A 26,200-nucleotide genomic window follows, 5' to 3' on the forward strand; every position below is an offset into this window, starting at 1 on the left:
TACCAATCTCTACCAGGTCAGCCTCATAGCCCAATGATGGATTCCTGGTGAGGGAAGAAGGGGACTCCGTTGCTCTAATTAGCTGAGTATAAATTAGTTTTTTTGTTGGGGGTGGTACATAGGTAGCATTATTTCTTTTGGAGGTGGCACTCCGTAGATCATTGCTTTTTAAGGGGGCATAAGAACTGACTTCGGGGGCAACCCTCACTGAGCCACTGCTTTAGAATATAACTTCTATATTCCCTTATATTTAACATTCAAGAGCTGATAAATGTCAAGGTGCACACATTTTTTTGTATTTTTTCCATTTGAGGCTTGATATGGAAGAGACCCTTTCAAGATGCTTATTACTTAAATCTGCCGACGTCTTTATCACCTATACACCTGGCCTCAGAGGAATAAACAGGTAACAGACTGGCTGCTATAAATCAACTGCCTAACAACAGAAGAGGTTGTCAGGCAGCTTTTCCCTAGCCACCAGTCTTTGGTCTCTACTAAGATTAGTGAAGGAACAGGAAGGCTCGAATATTTCAGTCTTTCTTCTACAGACTGTATGTCTAGGTCTAGGTGGAGAAATCCTTTAAGACATATAAGCAAAGTATGATACCTAATACCCATTTTGATATGTTAGGAAGAAGAGTAAGTCAAGATTTTGAATTTGAAAAACTGCTGGTTGCTTGGGATTTTGTTGCCTGACAACTTCATATAAAATTGTGTTGTTGTTAGGCCGTGACTCTATAGCAACCAGTATATGTCTTCCCTCGCTGTTTCCCTAACTGCAGTTTTAGTATCTTGTATTCACAATGGACAACAAATGTCTTTTAAGAAAAAAATAAAAAGTAAATGTGAGACAGAAATGACCTGTTCAGTGTCAGGAAGTCCGATTTTCGGCCATCTTCTGACACTGACCTGGTCATAACACAGAAACTAAGGCGAAAAACCAACACATTGTAACATGGCTACACCCGCAAATCCACAGTGAAATGGAGAAGGTTTAATGTAGACTGGACAAGACGAGGACTTGGACCATGGTGAAGAATCAGGGCTCTGACAAAGAAACGGGAAACGCACCTGTTGGTTAAGTTCTCTAAAACGTTTTGTCATACCTGCAGGTTTTTTCGCCAAACGTTCACGGCGGCAAAAGCGAGTTGCATCTGCTTCCTCCGGGCATCCTTGTGACGTTTGTATGCTATTTCAATAAATATCAGGAAGATTCCGGCAACAATACCACCAGCGACAAGCATAAAGACACCTGGGGAGAAAAAAACAGGTAAGAAAAAAAATGTAAATGTAAAAATGCCTTGAATGAAAAAAATCCCAAAAAACTACATACTAAAACTTTTACTTTTTTTTTATTTACATAAAAATAATCGAACATATAGTTTTCAGTATTTTTTTCAAGTTTCCTTTAAAATTCTTTTTTTGATTTAAGTTGATATTATTTTCAGAGATTTTTAATTATATTTATGTTATCCAGTTTTATCTTTCAATAGTTTATATGTATTTTTTTTTTTCATTACCACTTGTGACTTTTTGGGTTACATTTATTTATTATTGCTGTTTATATTGCCCCAACATATTATGCAGAACTTTACATACAGTATATTGCCATAGTTTATTGTCCCCATTGAGTCTCACATTCTAAATTTCCCATTAGGATGTCTTTGGATTCTGTGAGTGGGACCCACAAACCCAACGTTGCAAAGTAATAAGGCTAACCACTGAGCCAGTGTTGTCTACATTTCTAGTTTCCTGCTTAAAAGGAATGTGCCATCAGAAAATTACCTATTATTTAAATCAGGATCCTTTATCATCTTTTTATTTATTTTTGCCAATGTTTTTTTTCTCCCATATCACAATCGTAATTAAAAAAAAACAAAACATTTTACATTGCAGTTTTCACATCGGCCACTAGGGCTTTTCAGATATAACTTCCTGCTGTTTTAGGAAATTCACATCTACATATCCAAAGGTCATTGTGAAGGAGAAGCAGTGTCAGCTGTAACATCACCTATGATTGGTGTATCCTGTGTTATTAGCTGTGCATAAAGGTGTTGGCGTTCATTCTAACCCTGCCTCTGATGATAAAGAGACTGCTGTAAACTCTTGTGAAAGGACAAGACAAGTCTAAAGTGCCCAGAGTGAAAATTAGCAAGATTACTTATTTTTTCTTTTTTTTTATAAAGATTGTGCTGTGAAAAAAACAAAAACATTTTTTTTTTAAAAATAACTGTAATTCTAGAACTGATCTAAATAGGTAATTTTCCAATTACAATTTGAAAAAATGGATAAATGAACAACTATCATTCATTAGCAATCTCTTGTCACATAGATTGTATGAGAAAAGCATAGGAATTATTTTAAGTCCTTCAATTAATATAAGAGTAATATTAAGAAACATCAAAAACTAAAATAAAAAGAGTATACTGTAAATATACATACACTATAAAAAACACTAAAGGAATCTTCCATAAATTAATGCTTATCCACTTGGACAGGTTGAGGTTGTCAGAGAATAAAGGTTCAGCATGATAGATTTCCACGTGCCTGATCATATGTCACTGTGCAGGCAGGAGCGCCAACTGCTATTATACTGTATGTGTATGAGCAGCCTATGTCCGTGCTGGGAGAACAGCTGAGAAGGCGGTGGGAATGTTCCCTTGGTACTGAGGTCCTCAGGGGGCATCATTAGGCCACTGTGCCTTGGTAAGGTGGAAGAAGGAAGGCTTAGCCCTGACTGTGCCTGATAAAAAGCTCCAAATATTATTACCTACCTGCCATGTTCTCAAAAGTTAGTGTAGCTGGGGCATTGCTGCGAGAGTCACATTCCTGATATCTGACCCAAGTCTTATCAAGATCTTCCATAAAACCATTCTCATGTGATCTAGGAAAAAAAAGATCATATACAGTTAGAATCCCATATCGTTTATTAATGGTGGATGCCAGTCAATTACAAACTACTGGATACAGTCTTTCCATAATATCTGAGCCCAGAAGACACATACAATTCCCTTATACACACATTTGGTGTTGGCCAATTTTAAAGGGAACCTGTCACCCCGTTTTTCAGTACGAGATAAAAATACTGTTAAATAGGGCCTGAGCTGTGCGTTACTATAGTGTATTTTGTGTACCCTGATTCCCCACCTATGCTGCCGAAATAACTTATCAAAGTCGCCGTTTTCGCCTGTCAGGCTGGTCAGGTCAGATGGGCGTGGCGACATATGCTGTATCTTCCCCCAGATCTTGCATATATTTCCGTTGGTGGCGTAGTGGTTTGCGCATGCCCATCTTCCGAATCCACTGGGCAGGAGAAGAAAAAACGCGCGATCGGGGCTATTTCCCTGGTGATCTGCGGGGGCGGCCATCTTCCTGAGGCCGCGCGTGTGCATATGGACTCCTCTGCTGCCCGGGGCTTCAGGAAAATGGCCGCGGTATGCAGCGTGTGCGCAGATGGAGATTGCGGCGGCCATTTTCCTGAAGCCGAGTTCGCATCTCAACTTCAGGAAAATGGCCGCCGCGATCTCCATCTGCACACGCGCGGCATCCCGCGGCCATTTTCCTGAAGCCCCGGGCAGCAGAGGACTCAATATGCGCACGCGCGGCCTCAGGAAGATGGCCGCCCCCACAGATCACCAGGGAAATAGCGCCGATCGCGCATTTTTTCTTCTCCTGCCCAGTGGATTCAGAAGATGGGCATGCGAAAACCACTACGCCACCAACGGAAATATATGCAAGATCTGGGGGAAGAACCAGCGATGTCGCCACACCCATCTGACCTGACCAGCCTGATTGACAGGCGAAAACGGCGACTTTGGTAAGTTATTTCGGCAGCTTAGGGGTGGAATCAGGGTACACAAAATACACTATAGTAACGCACAGCTCAGGCCCTATTTAACAGTATTTTTATCTCGTACTGAAAAACCGGGGTGACAGGTTCCCTTTAAGGGCAATGCATATCACATTCTAAATTCAGATTCAGCAAGATGTACAATATTATGGTAGTTATATTCCTGTACATGGGTCAGTATTATAGCAGTTATATTCTTGTACATACTGTAGGGTCAGTATTATAGTAGTTATATTCTTGTACATAGGGTCAGTATTATAGTAATATTCTTGTACATAGTAGCAGTATTATAGTAGTTATATTCTTGTACATAGGGTCAGTATTATAGTAGTTATATTCTTGTACATATCAGACAGTATTATAGTAGGTACTGTATATTCCTGTACATGGGGGCAGTATTATAGTAGTTATATTCTTGTACATAGGAGCAGTATTATAGTAGTTATATTCTTGTACATAAGAGCAGTATTATAGTACTTATATTCCTGTACATGGGGGCAGTATTATAGTAGTTATATTCTTGTACATAAGGAGCAGTATTATAGTAATATTCTTGTACATAGTAGCAGTATTAAAGTGGTTATATTCTTGAACATAGGGGCAGTGTTATAGTAGTTATATTCTTGTACATATCAGACAGTATTATAGTAGGTATATTCTTATAAATAGGGGCAGTATTATAGTAGTTATATTCCTGTACATAGGGGTGGTATTATAGTAGTTATATTCTTGTATATAGGGGGCAGTATTATAGTAGTTATATTCTTGTACATAGGAGCAGTATCATAGTAGTTATATTCTTGTACAAAGGGGCAGTATTATAGTAGTTATATTCGTGTACATAGGGGCAGTATTATAGTAGTTATACTTGTACATAGGGGCAGTATTATAGCAGTTATATTCTTGTACATAGGAGCAGTATTATAGTAGTTATATTCTTGTACATAGTAGCAGTATTATAGTAGTTATATTCTTCTACATAGGGGGCAGTATTATAATAGTTATATTCTTGTGCATAGAGTACAGTATTATAGTAGTTATATTCTTGTACATTGGAGCAGTAGTATAGTAGTTATATTCTTGTACATAAGAGCAATATTATAGTAGTTATATTATTGTACATAGTGGCAATATTATTGTAGTTATATTCTTGTACATAGGGGCAGTATTATAGTAGTTATATTCTTGTACATAGGGGCAGTATTATAGTAGTTATATTCTTGTACATAGGAGCAGTATAATATTAGTTATATTCTTGTACATAGAGGGCAGTATTATAGAAGATATATTCTTGTACATAGGGACAGTTTTATAGCAGTTACAGTATATCACAAAAGTGAGTACACCCTTCACGCTTTTGTAAATATTTTATATCTTTTCACGGGACAACACTGAAGATACAATACTTTCATATAATGTAGTCAGTGTACAGCCTGTGTAACAATGTAAATTTGTTGTGCCCTGTAAATAACTCAACACACAGCCATTAATGTTTAAACCACTGGCAACAAAAGTGAGTGCACCACTAAGTGAAAATGGCCATATTGTGCCCAATTAGACATTTTCCCTCCCTGGTGTCATGTGACTCATTAGTGTTACAAGGTCTCAGGTGTGAGTGGAGAACAGGTGTGTTAAATTTGGTGTTATCACTCTCACACTCTCTCATACTAGTTACTGGAAGTTCATAATGGCACCTCATGGCAAGGATCTGAAAAAAATAATTGTTGCTCTACATAAAGATGGCCTAGGCTATACGAAGATTGCCAACACCCAGAAACTGAGCTGAAGCACAATGGCCAAGACTAACAGCGGTTTAACGAGACAGGTTCCACTCAGAACTTGCCTCGCTGTGGTCGACCAACGAAGTTGAGCATGTGCTCAGCGTCATATCCAGAGGTTGCCTTTTCAAAATAGACATATGGTGGCTGCCAGCTTTGCTGCAGAGGTTAAAAGGGTGTGGGTCCGCCTGTCAGTGCTCAGACCATATCCCACCACCCACTGCATCAAATTGGTCTGTATGACTATCATCTCAGAAGGAAGCCTCTTCTATAGATGATGCACAAGAAAGCCTGCAAACGCTTTGCTGAAGACAAACAGACTACTAGAATCATGTCCTTTGTTCTGAGGACCAAGATAAACTTATTTGGTTTAAGCATGTGTGGCTGCAACAAGGTGAGGAGTACAAAGACAAGTGTGTCTTGCCTCCTGTCAAGCATGGTGGTGGGAGTGTCATGGTTTGGGGATGCATGAGTGCTGCCTGATGTGGGGAGCTACAGATCATTGAGGGAACCATGAATTCCAACATGCACTGTAAAATGCTGAACCAGAGCAGGGAAACTAGGTCGCAGGGCAATATTCCAACATGATAAGGACCCCAAACACACCTCCAAGATGACCACTGCCTTGCCAAAGAAACTGAGGATAAAGGTGCTGGACTGGCCAAGCATGTCTCCAGACCTAAACCCTATTGAGCATCTGTGAGGCATCTTCAAACAAAAGGTTTAGGACCGCAAGGTCTCTATCATCCACAAGCTCGGTGATGTCGTCATGGAGGATGGAAGAGGATTCCAGTGGTAACCTGTGAAGCTCTGGTGAACTCCATGCCCAAGAGAGTTATGGCAGTGCTTGAAAATAATGGTGACCATACAAAATATTGACACATTGGGCACAATTTGGCCATTTTCAGTTAACAAAGAGCGCATGTAGCTCTAAACGTGTCAAAAGATGCCTGTATTCTCCTTTTTGTGATCAAACCATTTTAATCTTTGCTTCATGTACCTTGGATAATAAAATGCTCTTTTTTGGATTTCATCTGTGAGCTGGATTGTTCTGCTTTCTCCATTTTAGCTAAGGGTGTACTTGCTTGTTGCCAGCAGTTTAGACATTAATAGCTGTGTGTCGAGTTATTTAGCGTGCTGTGAGACAGTGAGGGCAATTATATGCGAGGGTCATTATGTATCCCCCAGAATGTGCTTAGAAGCATACTGAACCAACTGGAGTGCATTGTAATTTGTCTTGGGATGTAATTTTTAGAGAAATCTGTAGGATGGCAGTAGGACGGATCTCTTCCTCCAGTCCGGCTCTTACAAGTGGCCCATTGCCATGGTTTTCATTTAAACCTTCAGTAAAAGTTTGAGTGTGTTAGTTTTGTGTGTGGATTCCAGGAACAGCAGAGCTGAAGATTCTGTGTTGCCTGGCTGTGTGAGGTCAAACACGGTGGTGCAAGTGCCAGAGATGTGAGCAACGCCATATACGCATCCAAGATTCCAATAGTGGTGCAGGCGCTCATGGCACTAAACTTTATACACACATTCCCAGCTGTGATCCAGAGGTGAGTGATTTACTTTTATGTTGTGACATTTGAAAAATAAAGTTCCTTTTTGTTGAACTTGACTGGGTCACTATCTCGCAAATTCACTGGTGGAAAGCCGCTGCCGTACAGGGCACACCAATTTTACACTATTATACAAGCTGTACACTACTTTACATAGTATCAAAAGTGTCAGATCTTCAGTGTTGTCCCGTGGAAAAATAAAATAAATTATTCACAAAAATTATTCACAAAAATGTGATATATTGTATATTATTGTACATTGGGGCAGTATTATAGTACAGGGTGGGCCATTTATATGGATACACCTGGGTGGGCCATGTACATGGATGCACCTAAATAAAATGGGTGGTGTTATCAACTTCATTTTTATGGCACATTAGTATATGGGAGGGGGGAAAACTTTTCAAGATGGGTGATGACCATAGTGGCTATTTTTAAGTCGGCCATTTTAGATGGAACTTTATAAATAGCCCACCCAGGTGTATCCATATAAATGGCCCACCCTGTAATTATATTCTTGTACATAGGGAATAGTATTATAGTAGTTATATTCTTGTACATACGGGTGGCAGTATTATAGTAGTTATATTCTTGTACATAGGGGCAGTATTATAGCAGTTATATTCTTGTACATAGGGACAGTATTATAGTAGTTATATTCTTGTACAAGAGACAGTATTATAGTAGTTATATTCTTGTACATAGGGTCAGTAATATAGTAGTTATAGTCTTGCATCTAGGGGCAGTATTATAGTAGTTATATTCTTGTACAATGGGGCAGTATTATAGCAGCTATATTCTTTTACATAGGGGCAGTAATACAGTAGTTATCGCGCACCCCATGGGGCCCTGGGGTACTCGGTACCGGGCAGCTCTTAAAGGGGAAGGTCATGGCAGCAGTGACCCGGTCCGTGGCCCTAGGCATACAATAATAAAGTGATGTTTTTGTGGTAAATGGAAAATGGGAATAAAGTTTATAGGGAGAAGGGGAAATGTTTGTGACGCCACCCGTGGTGTTTGGCAATGAGATGGTGGCCGATGCTGCAGTTCAGATCCTCTGGGGCAGATGGTGATGCAGCAGAGTTGGTGCAGCACTTCACGGGTAGAGCTAGCCCCAGGGCAGATGTAGTATAAAAGTATAAGATGGCGGTGGTGGCTATGCCAGGCAGCTGCAATTGAAATAATGCAAAGGATACAGCAAGGGCAGTTTCCAGACTTTTACTCACAGTTCTTTAAGGTACCCAGCCGGGTGTGCTGTTTCCTCCGGGTCTATGGTCCAGCAAACTCCCAGGTAGATTGGGATGCACCTTTCCAGGACTCCTTTCATATGCCTTTCTCTAGCCGTCTCTCTACGCTGGCTTCCACTTCTCCAGCGCCTTACCCACAGTGTCACAAGCCAAAAGCCACGAGCCTGGTCGGGTGACGTTCCCTGCTTCCCCTGGATTCTCTCCGTCTGCCTTTTTGGCGAAGTGTGGGTGGATGTGGCTGTGACTCTTGCAAAAGCCACAGCCTCCGGTTTCTTAGCTAGACTTGCAGTTTCTCATTAAGTTACCCCTTACTGCGACTTGGTCCCTGCACATCTGGATACAGGCCCCATGGGTGGCTTCTGCACTTCCCGTGCCCCTAGGACCCCTTCTGTCCTTCTGGGAGCTTCTTTCCATCTCTATTTCATTCGTCGTCCATTCTGTCTGTCAGGAGCTGAAGACCTGCACATCTGCTCAGCTCCACTTCCTCCCTCCTTCTCACTTTCCCTCCTAATTAGCTCCTCCCCTACTCTACCTACCCCACCCACTCCCAACACCCATTCCTATCCAGCCTGTGGTGAAGCCTTCCTCCCTAAGGGTATGCCCAGGTACCCCAACTGAACTGGGGTGTGTGTTGGATGTGAGTGTTAGAGTCCTGGGTAGTTCTCCCTCCTTACCTGAGAGTGGGATACCACACCTCTGGATGAGGTGCAGTATCTCTGTGGTGACTGGACCCTAGGGGCACCACAGTTATATTCTTGTACATAGAGGCAATAATATAGTAGTAATATTCTTGTATCTTGGTGGGTAGTATTATAGTAGTTATATTCTTGTACATAGGGGCAGTATTATAGTAGTTATATTCTTGTACATAGGGGGCAGTATTATAGTAGTTATATTCTTGTACGTAGGGGCAGTATTATAGTAGTTATATTCTTGTACATAAGGGCAGTATTATAGTAGTTATATTCTTGTACATAGGGGCAGTATTATATTAATTATATTCTTGTACATAGGGGGCAGTATTATAGTAGTTATATTCTTGTACATAAGGGCAGTATTATAGTAGTTATATTCTTGTACATAGGGGGCAGTATTATAGTAGTTATATTTTTGTACATAAGGGCAGTATTATAGTAGTTATATTCTTGTACATAGGGGCAGTATTATATTAATTATATTCTTGTACATGGGGGTAGTATTATAGTAGTCATATTCTTGTACATAGGAGCAGTATTATAGTAGTTATATTCTTGTACCTAAGAGCAGTATTATAGTAGTTATATTCTTGTACATAGGGGTAGTATTATATTAGTTATATTCTTGTACCTAAGAGCAGTATTATAGTAGTTATATTCTTGTACATAGGGGGCAGTATTATAGTAGTTATATTCTTGTACATACGGGCAGTATTATAGTAGTTATATTCTTGTACATAGGGGTAGTATTATAGTAGTTATATTCTTGTACCTAAGAGCAGTATTATAGTAGTTATATTCTTGTATGTGTTGAGTGAAATCTGTGCTTTATCTAGAGGCATGTAAGAAGTGACATTTAGATCAATAAGATATTTAGCTAGAGCTTTGTTTTACATTTAGTTAACATTACGGATATTGAACTTTTACATCTCTGTTGATATCGGTTGTGATTGGCAGCTCTAGATAAGTCTGGAACATACTTGAGAATGTTGAGGGACACATTCTGCTTCCAAGGACTGTCCTTTCTCATACCGATTCCAAAACCAGAACGGAAAAACAGTTCTCCTGTAGTGACAAGATCACATTTCTGGGAAGCCTCAAATTCCAATACGGCAGAATCCCATATGAAGGCATGGAGTTTACTGAGAAAGATAAGAAGAAAAATTCAAGGAAAAATGCCTTTGAAACCTCAGTTTTTATGATGGTTGTAGATCCCACAAATATCTGCGATAAATGCCCCTATAAATGTGTACATCAGGTTTCCCTACAAAAATGCATCCTGGGGTTAAATGTTGTGCATGTACTATGTATATAAACTGAAGACATTAGTAAAAAAAATCATTATCCGTAGAGACTTAAAAGGCTTGTCCCATAAATAACATTGGATAGATGATGCATGTATGACTGCTAGGGGTCTCATTGTTGAGAACCCCATTGATTCTGGCAATAGGGGGTGTCAAAGTCTGCTTTCTAAATGGAGTGGCTGCAAATGTGTGCCCATCTTTCCTACGGACAGTGAATAGACCAGGGTCACACATGCTCGTTATTGCTCTATTCACTTTCAGACCCCTGTTCTAGTGATTATTAGGGGTGGCCAGAAGACCAGTGATACAAAATGTGTCATCTATCCAGTGAATATGTGATATATTTTTTTATTGACATCCTCTTTAGAGTAGCAATCCCACCTTGTACAGTAAAGATTTCTCTTAACGATTTTAAAATCCCTGGGGTCTGACATCTGAGACACCCCCAGACAACCCTTTTAACTTGAAGATTTTCAGCTCCAATGCAAAATCTGCATCAAGTCCTGTATGTAGCTTTCGTCATCTGTAAGTTTTTTAATTCCTTTTGTACAATCTTGCTTACATAAAGATCAAAATCAGACACACAGAAATGCATCTGCTATTATATAACATCCCATGGGTAAATCCGTGAATTTAGATTGTAAATTTCATGTGAGATTAGGCTACGTTCACATTAGCGTTTCGCTAATGTGCGTCGCTGTTGCGTCGGCGACGCGCCCCTATGTTTAACATGGGGGACGCGTGCGTTTTTTTGGTAGCGTTTTCCGACATGTGCGTCGTTTTCGACGCTAGCGTCGGACGCAAGAAAATGCAACAAGTTGCATTTTTCGTGCGTCCGATTTTCGTCAAAAAACGACGCACGCGTCGCAAAACGCAGCGTTTTTGCGCGCGTTTTTGGTGCGTCGTGCGTTGCGTAACGCTAATGTGAACGTAGCCTTAGGTGGGGCATTATAAACTAGTGTTTGCAATCATAGGATGCAGTGCCCTCTATGGGCACACTCAGACATTACCAGTATGTCATTCTATCAGGTATTGTCATACATTTCTGTAAGAATCATACAATGACCTCAGTGAGCAATGCCGTCCGTTTACATTCCACATTATTATCGGTATTCGGACGCAGAGGGCTGAATTTCTCATAGTTCGCTTGTGCAACAGGTTTCTTACAGGACCACAATGCAGTGTGTAGAGACAGGGGCACTTACTTATCACGTACTGCCTGTATGGCTTCGGCTGCACTCTCGTAGTTATGTTTCTCCATGTGCCGATACATCGTGCTCAGTTCCACCTGTCTCCTGAAGTAAATGTCCACAGAGCTTTGCTTGACTGTGGCATAGATGAATTTGTCACTGGGGTTGCGAAGCTGCAGAGATAAACGATAAAAGATACACACATAAAAAAAAGATAAAGTGGTAGAAATCGACGGGTTAGGTGTTTTTTTTTGTTAGGAATTTACAAAACTTTGGGACAACAAAAAAAAGTTATTCTCTATCCATAGGATTTGGAACAACTCGCTGATCGCTGGTGGTCCCAGTGGTCCTGACAACTCGAGAACGAGGCAATGCAGCCCCATATTGAATGGAGCAGAAGTTCACGTGCTCGACATCAAATCTATTTATTGTGTATTGGACGGTCAGAAATAGCCGAACGCTTCACTCTGACAATGAATGGAGCAGTGGGACCAGAGCATGTGCTTGTGTACCTCCGCTTCATTCAATATGGGGCTGCAGATCTCTGGGAGTCCATGATGATCAGAAAATGGGATTAACCCTTTAAAATCTTACTGAAAGAGCACTGTGGGTAAAATTGATACTGTATTTTTGCTATTTTAGGGCCTGAGGGGCAGAGCTTGGTATGGATTCTCTCTTTATTGTCTTTGATCACTCTGTTATGCCAAACTTGAGCAGTGTCTCCTTTTGCAATTCCAGGCTTCTGAGATCTCCCCATCTCCCAGTTGTAATTTAAGAGTGAACTTGTCAACAAGTGTATGTAACACGCCAGGTAACCGGTTGTTACAGTAGCGTTGCTTTCCTCTTGGGGAGGGTGATGCCATGCTTGGAAGCGAGGAAGGATCCCTGTAACAGGTAACCAGTACATGCAACGCTGTTCTGACTCCAGGCCAGAAGGGGGAGCTTGAGACCCGGATTCAGGGGAACTTCCCTATATATTCTGGCCTGGGGAGGAGTTAGGCAGTCTGTGAGAGGAGTCTGTCGGAGGGACAGAGGAGAGAAGAAGCAGACAGAGAGAGTCTGAGAGAGGAAAGCTGGGGCCATGCAGACAAGTGGATCTGCAGCTCCTGGACGGAGAGAAGAGAAACAGAGCAGTCTGTAGGGGACTGATGGGGAAGAGAAGCACAGGAGAAGTAAAGAGCTGGAGGGAAGCTGAGACTGAGCTCCCTCCACGCTGAAGCGAAAGAAAGTGGTAGCCAGAAGACCGAGGTTGTGGGGGGTAACTGTATGCCCCACAGCAGAAATCGGTGGACAGTAGATTGCAGGTCGCCTTCCCACCATTAAGACCCAAAGGCACGGCAGAACATAGAGCCCGAAATCATACTTGTAAAAAGACACCTGTAAAAAGGCTCGCGCTGCCTGCCATGCGGGTAGTGTCCTACTAAAAAGGACAGAGAGAAAGTGAGGACCTTATGCGAGGCCTAAGGCAGCAAGGGACTACAACACAGTGCAGAGAGGAAGGCTTCCAACCCCACCTGGCTAGGGGGATTCCCGAATCGCTTCCAAGCTGGCCGGACCACACCAGCACATGTGATACTTTCCCTGGACTGTGGCTGCCTTATACCAGAAAAAAAGGTAAAGAGACTGAAACTTTGTGTCCTCTAATTCTTTCTACACCACCTACCACCTGACCCTACTACATCGGGAGCCCTGGGGACTAAGCTTCACCTGTGGGAAGCCATACCATCCCTGCTGCAGTACCATCACGCCAGTGGACCCCTTTAAGCAGCGTCGGTCATCCCTGACCAAATACCACAGGTGGCGTCACAAACAAACTTTATAAACTTTATTTCACATTTACTTCAACCCCTTTTATTGGATGCCCAGGACCACGGACCAGGTCACTGCCACCGTGACACATCCCTTTAAAAACAGGCCCAGTACCGAGTACCCTAAGGCCCTAGTGGGGTGCTCCATGTACACTTTCCCTACAGTGCCACCACAGGACAAGTGAAGCATTACTCAATTCCCATTGATTTTAACTGGAATGTCCACATGATGTATGAATGTGCTGAGTCCTCCCGAAGGAGAGACGCTATGTTATTTGAAAAACAGTCTCTAGTCCAGTATTTCCCAAACTCCAGTCCTCACGGACCCCAACAGGTCATGTTTTCAGGATTTCCATAGTGCTGCACAAGTGAGAGAGCTCCTGATACTTCCATCACCTGTGCAATACTAAAGAAATCACAAACACAATGAAAAGAGTTGAGCGGGCACCACCAAAGTATTTGACATCTTATATGCCCGGTGCTACCTGTGCGCCTATAATATCATGCACTAAAGAAAGAAAAAGAAGCACAAAGAACGGTGCACACTGAGCCACAATACTATTAAATTACCAAATTTTTATTGAGACCAAAAAAACTGTGCATTGCATTTAAAAACATTTAAAAACCAGCATAAAACATATGCCTGTACACACTCAATAAATGGCCACTAAATATTGGGACATAATAAACAGACAGACCCCTAAGGAAAAATAATCCTGAAAAACATGCCTCCGTGAATTACATGCAGGATAAACCTATCTAGTGCAGGCAGATGTCCGCAGGAAAAGCTCCGGCATATTGTGTTAATTTGTGAAATTTGGCATCCTAAAGGATAGTGTAATATAATAAATAAATAATACAATTTCTGGCCAGCCAAATACCCAGCACAAATATACACTATGCAATATATCTAATATCCAATATGAAAGCATAAGCACACATTACCATGTTAAGTAATGCATGCAGCTGATAGCAAATATTGCCAGAGCGATCACTGCAGGCACTGCTTAGTATATGATGCAATGATCGTATGATAAATACTCACTAGGAGGTAGGGTCTGTGAACCTACCTCCTAGTGAGTATTTATCATACGATCATTGCATCATATACTAAGCAGTGCCTGCAGTGATCGCTCTGGCAATATTTGCTATCAGCTGCATGCATTACTTAACATGGTAATGTGTGCTTATGCTTTCATATTGGATATTAGATATATTGCATAGTGTATATTTGTGCTGGGTATTTGGCTGGCCAGAAATTGTATTATTTATTTATTATATTACACTATCCTTTAGGATGCCAAATTTCACAAATTAACACATTATGCCGGAGCTTTTCCTGCGGACATCTGCCTGCACTAGATAGGTTTATCCTGCATGTAATTCACGGAGGCATGTTTTTCAGGATTATTTTTCCTTAGGGGTCTGTCTGTTTATTATGTCCCAATATTTAATGGGCATTTATTGAGTGTGTACAGGCATATGTTTTATGCTGGTTTTTAAATGTTTTTAAATGCAATGCACAGTTTTTTTGGTCTCAATAAAAATTTAGTAATTTAATAGTATTGTGGCTCAGTGTGCACCGTTCTTTGCGCTTCTTTTTCTTTCTTTAGTGCATACTAAGGAAATCCTGAAAACACGACCTGTTGGGGTCCGTGAGGACTGGAGTTTGGAAACCCTGCTCTAGTCCAACGTCTCATATTGAGTGGAATCTGTGACCGGCTGGAAGGATTTCCCTTCCCATACGTAGTAAATCACAATAAGGAGACAATGTGCGAGGCTTATCTGATCAGCAGTCACATTGTGCTGTACCTGTTGGAGAATGGTGTTCAATATTTCATCCGCTCCCGTCTGATGTCCTGTATCAGTCCATTACAAGGGCAATGATCCCAATCTAAACTCTGATGCACATCTCTAGATACGGGATAACGGGAAATCTCACCCCATTCCATTTACTGAAAGGTTGTGTGCACAGGGTGTATTTTTTATGTGTTTTTTTTTCCTAGTTGAATTGGCCCAAAAATGCTTATGCCAGCAAAGTCAATGAGAATCCTGAAGTGTTGTGCACATGATCAGTATTTTTCCTTTCAGGATTTGCTGTGCGTTTTAATCTGCAGCATGTCAATTCTTTGTGCCTTTTTGCCTGCGTTTTTGACCCATTGAATGCACAGGAAAAAAGTATTAAAAAAACGCATGCAAAAATGTTGAGATTTTCCTCAGCGTTTTTGCTGCCAAGAGATACAGAAACCTTGCAGAAATTTCTGCAAGCAAATACTCAACAAGTGCACCTTCCGTAAGGGTGCGTCCAAAATAGTTGCTAATCTGTACTAGGATTTGAAAATTGCAAATGTCGCCATTTCTATGGTTGTAATTTTAAGAAAATAAAAAATCCATTCCCCCCCTATATGAATAGCAGATATGCACATTTCTAGGAATGTCTACAAGAGTCGCTCCTAACTTACGCTGCCTCATGCCACTGATTGCCAGCAAGGAACAGGAATCTGGTGAGAAGGCCTGGAAGCCTATCAATGCATCCACCATTGGTTCATGCACTATTGGTTATTGTTTGCTGCTGTCTTATGTCCTATTACTTACCCGGGGGTCATTGATCCCCGTTATCCTTTCCTCTGGCCTGTCCAGCACCAGGAAGGCAGCGAGGTTAGCAGTGTAGGAGGCTACAATGATCATAGCAAATCCAGCCCATACCATCCCCAAGATCCGGGCAGAGAAGCTTCTTGGTGCCCCTGTGAAAGAAGACGTCATTAGTCTCTGCCATGGGAACATTTGATTTATGTCAACCATTTAGATTCTGATCCCTACTGGGGAAGCTGACAATGCAGAATATAATGCAGGCAGGGGAAGCAGGTAATTAATTATGTGTTCTATCATGGGAAATAAACATTCATGGCTGCCAAGTGCTACAACATCATTTATTGAAGCACTGTACTTATTACTATACACTTTTATCAGCAAGTCCAGGGAATGCCAAAGCTAAATATGTGTAAATCTAGGAGTGGAAACAGAGCGCACAATATGGTGATACCCTATGGAGAGAGAGTAGGAGAGTGCTGGTTACGCTCACCTGGTGGGGTTGTGACAGCTACAACTCCTATAAGAGAAATGGCTGCTGCTGCCCAGTGGCTGATGGATAAAACCTCCAAGAGATATTGGATAAACACGTAGGTTGGCTGCGTAGCTTGACTAAATCAGTTCTTAAGAAAAGATGATGAGGAAGAGGCTTTTTATTCACACCGGCGTTTTTCTCCAGTGGAAAAAAAAAATACTTTATCACTTGAAAAAGGTGTAAGTACGATATTGAAACGCGTTGGGAATAAAAAGTATTTTCCTCATTATCTTTTCTGAAGGATTTACTCCAGCAGCTCAGCCCACCTACGTGTTTATCCAACTGGATCCAAAGCTAAATATGACATGACACACATTAGGACTATGCCGATAGCCAACGACAGAAGCAGCTCTTTGTGCCCAGAGCTGGTAAAAACAATACATTATTGAAAAGGAACATCTCTCATGTGACAAATTATTCCTTTCTTATGGTAAGTATTTGGATAGTTGCTCCTGTGCCCAGGGGGCAACTAATAATAGGCGATATCGAGCTACACAGGAGAATACTCACTACTTGCTGCTAATTATGAATAGATCTACTTAGATCACATATATGAAATTCACCTTCTCCAATTCCAGAGTTCAGAAGGACACCCCAGGAGAACCACATAGCAGAAGACAGTGTCAGAGCATCCTCCTCTTCCTCTTCGGTGTTCACTTTGAAACGACCAAACGGACTGGAATTTAAAGTTTTTTTTACATTGTGTAGGTTAGTATATGCAAACCATGTAAATGTAAAATATATTCGTGTTAGTAGGCAATTGAGGATGCTGAGTACTCCAGACCACACGTGAGATGCAACAAGAGAGGCTTTATGTAGAGCTCAGCATCCAAGGAATCATTAGGACATTATGTGTAGAGATACATGATACCTCCTAGGTCATTGGTCTTTAATTCATTTCAATAGTATAAAGTATACAAATCAAGCTGTAAGGCTGACCTGAACCGATCCAGTAGATACAGCATAACTGCCACCACGTGTACAGAGAGGCCAACCAGGAGCCATAGAGTACTCTGGAAAGGCTGCATAAATGAGTCCAGTGTACTCCTGGGGATTTCCTGTAACAACAGATGTTGTTATTATTATTATGTTTAAATGTTTAATGCTTTATATATATAATTATATACAGGAAATACCAAGGATATACCAGCTGTAAATATATAACTATGTACAGAAGATGTTCGGGTCATACAGACTGTACATATATAAGTATCTACAAGAGATGCCTTGGTTATACCAGCAGTGCATGCAATATATCATTTTATAACAATGCCCAGGTTATACCAGCATGATCCATATAACTATTTATACCAGCTGTACATATGTGACATAGTCAAAAATTAAAAATCCATAAGACATCTCTAGAGAGGGGACATATCTCTGTCACATTGAACATATGGGATTAATTATAACTGGCGAAGAGAGAAAGGACTAACACTTCAACCTCCATTGAAGGACTCCACATTGGACACGGGAAGTACGCTTCCCAGACATAAATTTCCTCTTATCAAAGAATGGCTTCCAGACCTTTTGGGGCCAGTGGTCAGTGATGAATATTGGGGTTTACAGTGATCCGACATTTGTGGGAGATATATTTTTGGCATTGTAGTGAAGGGACAAATGTAACACATTCACTCACATCACTATTAGGCCATTCTAACACGTCTAACTTAATAACGGGAAGATGGATGATGCTATCCAGGCCATGTTTCTTGCCTATATAAAGGTAAAATTGCAATAGGAAACATAACAACAATAGCTACAGCCTGGGTACTCCAGGGGCGAAGATATCCTGTAAGTTGGGGATTTCATAACATTCTGAAAGACCTAGCACATTCCACACCTACCCCCCACATGAGCTCACCAAGAGGAGGTATGTAGGGGTAGCCCTGATATAATAAAAAGCAGAATTAGGGTTTGGTCATTTGTCAGTCCTGGAAGGTGCAGCATGCCGTTTTCTTAAGGAGTACCTCCTTTCGCTAAGCTCAGAGCCATTTCCGTGACATCAGGTTTAGTCGTTTTAATTTGTTATCCCTTTTATGTTATGTAATTATATATACCATATTGTTTTGTTCCCATTTTCTATTCTCTTTGTATATTTTTTATAAACCCTGCATATCTTTCTGGATTAAATATATAAATTGTAATAGTTCTATACTTCTTAGTCTGGAAACTGCACCCTTGAAGCCATATGCTACCCGTAATGATTGGTGGTGGCAGCTAGTAGTTCCCTTTTGTTATTGTGGAGTGAGCAGTGATTGTATTGAGATATACGTATATATATATATATATATATATATATATATATATATATATATACTAGCTGAAGAGCCCAGCGTTGCCTGGGCATAGTAAATATCTGTGGTTAGTTATAGCACCTCACTTCTCTTATTTTCCCATCACGCCTCTCATTTTCCCAATCACATCTTTAATTTTCCCCCTCACATCTCTCATTTTCTCCCTCACACCTCATTTTCTCCCTCACTCCTCTCATTCCCCCCTAACACTTGTCATTTCGACCTCACATCTGTCATTTTCCGATCACTCCACTATTTTCCCTCACTCTTCTCATTTTGCACTCACACCTTTTCATTTTCACCTCACACCTCTCATTTTCACCTCAGTATATACATGTTTGTCATCTCCCTTATATATAGTATACACCTGTATTTCATCTCCTGTATATACCTGTATGTCATCTCCCCTGTATATAGTATATACCTGCTGTGTGTCATCTCCCCTGTATATAGTATATACCTGTATGTCATCTCCTCCTATATATGGTATATACCTGTATGTCATCTTCTATATATAGTATATACCTGTATGTCATCTCCTCATGTATATAGTATATACCTGTGTGTTATCTCCCCTGTATATAGTATATATCTGTGTGTCATCTCCTCCTGTATATATAATAATAATCTTTATTTTATAATAATCTTTATTTTTATAGTATATACCTGTATGTTATCTTCTATATATAGCATATACCTGTATGTCATCTCCTCCTGTATATAGTATATACCTGTAGGTAATCTGCTCCTGTATATAGTATATACCTGTGTGTCATCTCCTCCTGTATATAGTATATATCTGTATGTCATCTCCTCCTGTATATAGTATGTACCTGTATGTCATCTCCTCCTCTATATAGTATATACCTGTGTGTCATCTCTCCTGTATATAGTATATATCTGTGTGTCATCTCCCCTGTATATAGTATATACCTGTGTGATCTCCTGTATTAGACCTCATTCACACGTTATTTGCTCAGTATTTTTACCTCAGTATTTGTAAGATAAATTGGCAGCCTGATAAATCCCCAGCCAACAGGAAGCCCTCCCCCTGGCAGTATATATTAGCTCACACATACACATAATAGACAGGTCATGTGACTGACAGCTGCCGTATTTCCTATATGGTACATTTGTTGCTCTTGTAGTTTGTCTGCTTATTAATCAGATTTTTATTTTTGAAGGATAATACCAGACTTGTGTGTGTTTTAGGGCGAGTTTCGTTTGTCAAGTTGTGTGTGTTGAGTTGTGTGTGGCGACATGCATGTAGCGACTTTTGTGAGATGAGTTTTGTGTGGCAACATGCGTGTAGCAACTTTTTGTGTGTTGAGTTGCATGTGACAGGTTAGTGTAGCAAGTTGTGTGCAGCAAGTTTTGCGCATGGCGAGTTTTGCGCGTGGCGAGTTTTATGTGTGGTGCCTTTTGAGTATGTGCAAGTTTTGTGTGAGGCAAATTTTGCATGTGTTGCAAATTTTGTGCATGTGGCAATTTTTCCGCGTGTGCAAGTTTTGCGTGTGGCGAGTTTTCCATGAGGAGAGTTTTGCACTTGTGGCGAGTTTTGCGTGAGCCTAGTTTTTGCCTGTGGCGAGTTTTGCGCGTGGCGAGTTTTGAGCGGCGACTTTTGTGTTTCGACTTTTATGTGGCGAGGTTGGTGTATGTGTGGTGAAATGTGTGCTGAGGGTGGTATATGTGTTCAAGCACGTGGTAGTGTGTGGCGCATTTTGTGTGTGTGTTCATATCCCCGTGTGTGGTGAGTATCTCATGTCGGGGCCCCACCTTAGCAACTGTACGGTATATACTCTTTTGCGCCATCGCTCTCATTCTTTAAGTCCCCCTTGTTCACATCTGGCAGCTGTCAATTTGCCTCCAACACTTTTCCTTTCACTTTTCCCCATTATGTAGATAGGGGAAAAATAGTTTGGTGAATTGGAAAGCGCGGAGTTAAAATTTCACCTCACAACATAGCCTATGACGCTCTCAGGGTCCAGACGTGTGACTGTGCAAAATTTTGTGGCTGTAGCTGCGACGCTTCCAACACTTTTCCTTTCACTTTTTCCCCATTATGTAGATAGGGGCAAAATTGTTTGGTGAATTGGAAAGCGCGGGGTTAAAATTTCACCTCACAACGTAGCCTATGACGCTCTCAGGGTCCAGACGTGTGACTTTGCAAAATTTTGTTTCTGTAGCTGCGACGCCTCCAACACTTTTCCTTTCACTTTTTTCCCCATTATGTAGATAGGGGCAAAATTGTTTGGTGAATTGGAAAGCGCGGGGTTAAAATTTCACCTCACAACGTAGCCTATGACGCTCTCAGGGTCCAGACGTGTGACTGTGTAAAATTTTGTTGCTGTAGCTGCGACGCTTCCAACACTTTTCCTTTCACTTTTTTCCCCATTATGTAGATAGGGGCAAAATTGTTTGGTGAATTGGAACACGCGGGGTTAAAATTTCGCCTCACAATATAGCCTATGACGCTCTCGGGGTCCAGACGTGTGACTGTGCAAAATTTGGTGGCTGTAGCTGCAACGGTGCAGATGCCAATCCCGGACATACACACACACATACACACACACACACATTCAGCTTTATATAGTAGATATATATATATATATATATATATATATATATATATATATATATATAATGCAATGGAATCAGAGGTGTATATACTATACACTCACTGTAAGTCCTCCAATAACCAACCCCTTTAATTTCTGAATAATATTCTAGTTGGTCTATGTTTTTCCTCTGCAATTTAAGGCAAAGTGCATTTTCTTTTACTTATTTGAATGTTAAATTTTTTACATTTTATCTGAATACTTATCATGTTTTACTTTGCATTTTTTGCCATATAAATAAAAGTCATGCCTCGCTTTGTAGCCAGATAGACTTGTTTTTTTCTAGATTTTTTTCTTTTGGTATTCTGCTCATTACATAAACAAACTACACAGTGCAAAGTCAATGAACTTTAGTTACCTTGTCCTTGAGAATGCCTTTAATTGGTTGCCCCAACCCGACTACCTCAATACACATGGACTAGGATGCATAGCCCTTACAAAGAAGTGTCCACCTGGAGGCTCTCAGAAAAGGAGAGATGACCCACATTTTCAGAAAATTGGCAAATTTTCCAGGTGTTGCAAAAGCTATCAGCAAAGCATCGCTCCCTAAATTTCACCAGGCTCCGTTCTGACATTCAGATGCTCAGTCAGGGGACAAAAATGTGTCTGAGAGGGGGTATGGCCTGTAAAAGGGGACATGTTTCCTAACAATTTTTCATGCACACGTTTCCTTTTCAATGTGGAGCTCCACATTAGGGTAAATTAGCCCCAAAGCAACATCTCTCTGCAAGATTGGTAGGAGAATCGATTAGTTCCGTACTGGCCAGTTCTGAGAAGGGTGTGGTGACCAGCACCAGTATAAGTCCCCATATTGTTCTTGTTCATTCTCACCAAATTCTACCCCACCTACCTTTTTCACAAGGATGGTCAGCCCCTGGTACTTGAATGGTTTTGAGAATTCGATGTATTGAGCGCGCTCGTTGTTGATGGTCAGCGGGGCGACGATCATGTCAGCTTGCCCGCTCAGTAGCTCACCCATCATCCCATTCCATTCTTTCTTATTACTGTTATTAACCTGAAATGAAACGATGGCCACGCTTTATTCTCGATCCCAGCGCAGACGGACTCTATTATCAGGTTAATCAAAGATGATTATAAGTGCACGTTTTATAACATTAGGAACATCTGACAACAAAAGAGTCTAAGAGACAAATAGAATTTGTCAGATATCCCAGATTAATCCACCAGCAGCTGCACGTAATCTGACAAGTGGATGAGCCAGTGGCATGTCGTCCCACCCGGCCTGCAGGGTCAGTCACTTCATTCTGGATTCAATGCTCTAATGTAGCTCCAATTCCTGCACAGTCTGCCAGACTATGCATGCATATCTACATGGTGAATATTTATTCACAGATATAATCTCTTATTTTGCCTGCCATTGAAGTCCATTCAACCAGGGTTGTAAACAGAGTCCAATACTTTACCCAAGGGTGGCCATTTGGGAAGAACCTCTTACATTTGTATGTGTGTTGGCTTCAGGTCTATGTGAGTCCTTGTCTGCCCCACCTCCAGATTGATAAGTGTCGAATATGACTTTAAAAGCGAAGGGTGCAGATTTGGGTAAAAGCGTTTGGACCATGATCTTGGCCCTTCATGGTACAAATCATAGACCTCATTCCAACAACTTTGGGTATAATTTAAAAAAAAAAACACCCACTTTCAGGCTTATTGGTATAAGTCACTCTCCATTCATGGTAACATTTTATTGGCTAGAATGGTGAACATATAAATTGTCGTAAATAATGGATGTGAATAATTAGCTGATGACCTCCACTCAACTCACCCGCTCCTGGGTACCAAACTTCCCATCAGCCACTAGGTGAAACTCATAATTGAAGCTCATTTCCTTGGCGAGTTTGAGTAATAAATCAATACAGAAGCCATAACAGCACTGGGGTACGGTGGGTCGACCTAGTAACGAATGATGAAGATCAGAATATAGCATAGCAATATAGAAAGAGAGTCAAATCCACTCACTCGGAAAATCCTCTACCTGGAATGGTGTCATTGGGTCCTAAACATGGCACCTTTTTTATCAGGTCCCCAGTTATGGCATATTCTTCCTTACAGGACCCGTCCGGCAGAGCCGGTTTCACATACACAAAGGGTTCTTGATGAATTGTAACTATCTGTGAGAGAAACGGCAGTGAATAAAATGAGAATAGTGTTGAAATAATGCTTATTATTGTACATATTCAATCAACTGCTAGTTACTACTGTTTAATAGTGCATGAGTTTCTGTCTCCAGCAAAAATGTTATATTGCCAAAAAATCACTGTTTTTAAAAAAAACAAACAAACAAAAAAAACAACAAAAAGTTCCTGGTCATGGTGTGTGTAGCTGGAGCACATTCTTTCACTTTGCAAGTGGACAGACACAATGCTAAGATCCTAAGCTATGATTAATACCAGTTGTAAGCTTTGTTATCTTTGTTTGTGAGTAAATATATATTCACGGTTGAACAGCTGAACAGTAGGGTTGAGCGAAACGGGTCGGTAATTTTCAGAAGTCGCCGACTTTTGGCAAGGTCGGGTTTCATGAAACCCGACCCGACCCCTGTGTGGGGTCGGCCATGAGGTCGGCGATCTTCTGAATCTGGTATCGGAATTCCGATACCGAGTTCCGATATGTTTGCAATATCGGAAATCGGTATCGGAATCCATATTTAAGTGTAAAAGAAAGAATTAAAATAAAAAATATTTCTATACTCACCCTCTGACGCGTCCTGGTACTAACCGGCAGTCTTCCTTCCTTAGAATCAGCGCTTGAAAGACCTTCGGTGATGTCGCGGCTTGTGATTGGTCGCGCGACGGCCCATGTGACCGCTCACGTGACCAATCACAAGCCGCGACGTCACCGAAGGTCCTTCAAGCGCTGATTCTTAGGAAGGAAGGCTGCCGGAAAGAAGCAGGGCGCGTCCGAGGGTGAGTATATTCTTATTAGGTATATACTCACCCTCGGACGCACCCTGCTTCTTTCCAACAGCCTTCCTTCCTAAGAATCAGCGCTTGAAGGACCTTCGGTGACGTCGCGGCTTGTGATTGGTCGCGTGAGCGGTCACATGGGCCGTCGCGCGACCAATCACAAGCCGCGACGTCACCGAAGGTCTTTCAAGCGCTGATTCTAAGGAAGGAAGACTGCCGGTTAGTACCAGGGCGCGTCAGAGGGTGAGTATAGCAATATTTTTTATTTTAATTCTTTCTTTTACACTTAAATATGGATCGCAGGGCCTGAAGGAGAGTTTCCTCTCCTTCAGACCCTGGGAACCATAGTAACCCAATGCAATGCATTGGGTTTCGGGTTTCGGCCGACCCCGACCCCGACTTTTTTATAGGATCGGCCGATTTCACTCGACCCAACTTTTGAGAAAGTCGAGTTTCGTGAAACCCGACCCGATCCTATAAAAGTAAAGGTCGCTCAACCCTACTGAACAGTACAGAGATTAAGGCTACTTTCACACTGGCGTTTTTTGCCAGACGTCGCAATGCGTCGTTTATGGCAAAAAACGCATCCTGCAAAGTTGTTTGCAGGATGCGTTTTTGCCCCATAGATTAACATTAGTGACGCATTGCGACGCTTTGCCACACGTCGCAACCATCGTGCGACGGTTGCGCCGTGTTGTGGCGGACTGCCGGGAGCAAAAAACGTTAAATGTAACGTTTTTTGCTCCTGACGGACCGCTTTTTCCGACGGCGCATGCGCGGCCGGAACTCCGCCCCCACCTCCCCGCACCTTACAATGGGGCAGCGGATGCGCCGGAGAAATGCATCCGCTGCCTCCGTTGTGCAGTGCGTTAAACGCTAGCGTCGGAATCTCTGCCCGACGCATTGCGACGGGGAGATTCCGACGCTAGTGTGAAAGTAGCCTAATCTGCTGCCAACAGGTTATGGACCCAGAAACCCAAAGACCCAGAGAACCGCCCAGAGGAGAGATAACAACAGTGCACAAAGCATAAAAAGCAAAGATGGCCACCAGCAGCAAATCTGTGAAGTTCACTGTGCTGCATCTAACTAACAAGAACTACCAATCCTAGAGATTAAAATTACAGTGGGTATGGAAAGTATTCAGACCCCTTTAAAATTTCCACTCTTTATTTCATTGCAGCCATTTGGTAAATTAAAAAAAGTTCATTTTTGTTCTCATTAATGTACACTCTGCACCCCATCTTGACTGAGAAAAAACAGAAATGTAGTAATTTTTGCAAATTTATTAAAAAAGAAAAACTGAAATATCACATGGTCATAAATATTCAGACCCCTTGCTCAGTATTGAGTAGAAGCACCTTTTGAGCTAGTAGAGCCATGAGTCTTCTTGGGAATTATGCAACAAGTTTTTCACCCCTGGATTTCGGGATCCTCTGCCATTCTTCCTTGCAGATCCTCTCCAGTTCTGTCAGGTTGGATGGTGAACGTTGGTGGACAGCCATTTTCAGGTCTCTCCAGAGATGCTCAATTAGGTTTAGGTCAGAGCTCTGGCTGGGCCAGTCAAGAATGGTCACAGAGTTGTTCTGAAGCCATTCCTTTGTTATTATAGTTGTGTGCTTGTGGTCATTGTCTTGTTGGAAAGTGAACCTTCTGCCAAGTCTGAGGTCCAGAGCACTCTGGAAGAGGTTTTCATCCAGGATATCTCTGTACTTGGCCGCATTCATGTTTCCTTCAATGACAACCAGTCTTCCTGTCTCTGCAGCTGAAAAACACCCCCATAGCATGATGCTGCCACCATCGTGTTTTACT

At 41.5% G+C, this 26,200-nt stretch overlaps 1 protein-coding gene across 13 annotated transcripts in view; it reads right to left on the reverse strand.

The window, feature by feature from the left end:
* GRIN1 (glutamate ionotropic receptor NMDA type subunit 1) overlaps positions 1 to 26,200 on the reverse strand; it is a 157,769-nt gene that overhangs the window by 19,047 nt on the left and 112,522 nt on the right. For 11 of the 13 annotated variants that reach the window (XM_069747791.1, XM_069747786.1, XM_069747788.1 and 8 more), the window contains 10 exons: positions 23,461 to 23,596; positions 23,251 to 23,378; positions 22,318 to 22,482; positions 17,492 to 17,610; positions 17,116 to 17,228; positions 16,024 to 16,172; positions 11,636 to 11,793; positions 10,107 to 10,268; positions 2,775 to 2,884; positions 1,107 to 1,252 (listed from right to left, as the gene is read on the reverse strand). In XM_069747791.1, coding sequence (XP_069603892.1) covers positions 1,107 to 1,252; positions 2,775 to 2,884; positions 10,107 to 10,268; positions 11,636 to 11,793; positions 16,024 to 16,172; positions 17,116 to 17,228; positions 17,492 to 17,610; positions 22,318 to 22,482; positions 23,251 to 23,378; positions 23,461 to 23,596 — 1,386 coding nt within the window. Of the gene's footprint in view, positions 1 to 1,071; positions 1,253 to 2,774; positions 2,885 to 10,106; positions 10,269 to 11,635; positions 11,794 to 16,023; positions 16,173 to 17,115; positions 17,229 to 17,491; positions 17,611 to 22,317; positions 22,483 to 23,250; positions 23,379 to 23,460; positions 23,597 to 26,200 lie in introns of all 13 variants that reach the window. The other 2 variants (XM_069747796.1, XM_069747792.1) reach the window with 1 other exon arrangement.

This window comes from Ranitomeya imitator, chromosome 2 (genome assembly GCF_032444005.1).
Source record: "Ranitomeya imitator isolate aRanImi1 chromosome 2, aRanImi1.pri, whole genome shotgun sequence".
NCBI classification, from domain to species: domain Eukaryota; kingdom Metazoa; phylum Chordata; class Amphibia; order Anura; family Dendrobatidae; genus Ranitomeya; species Ranitomeya imitator.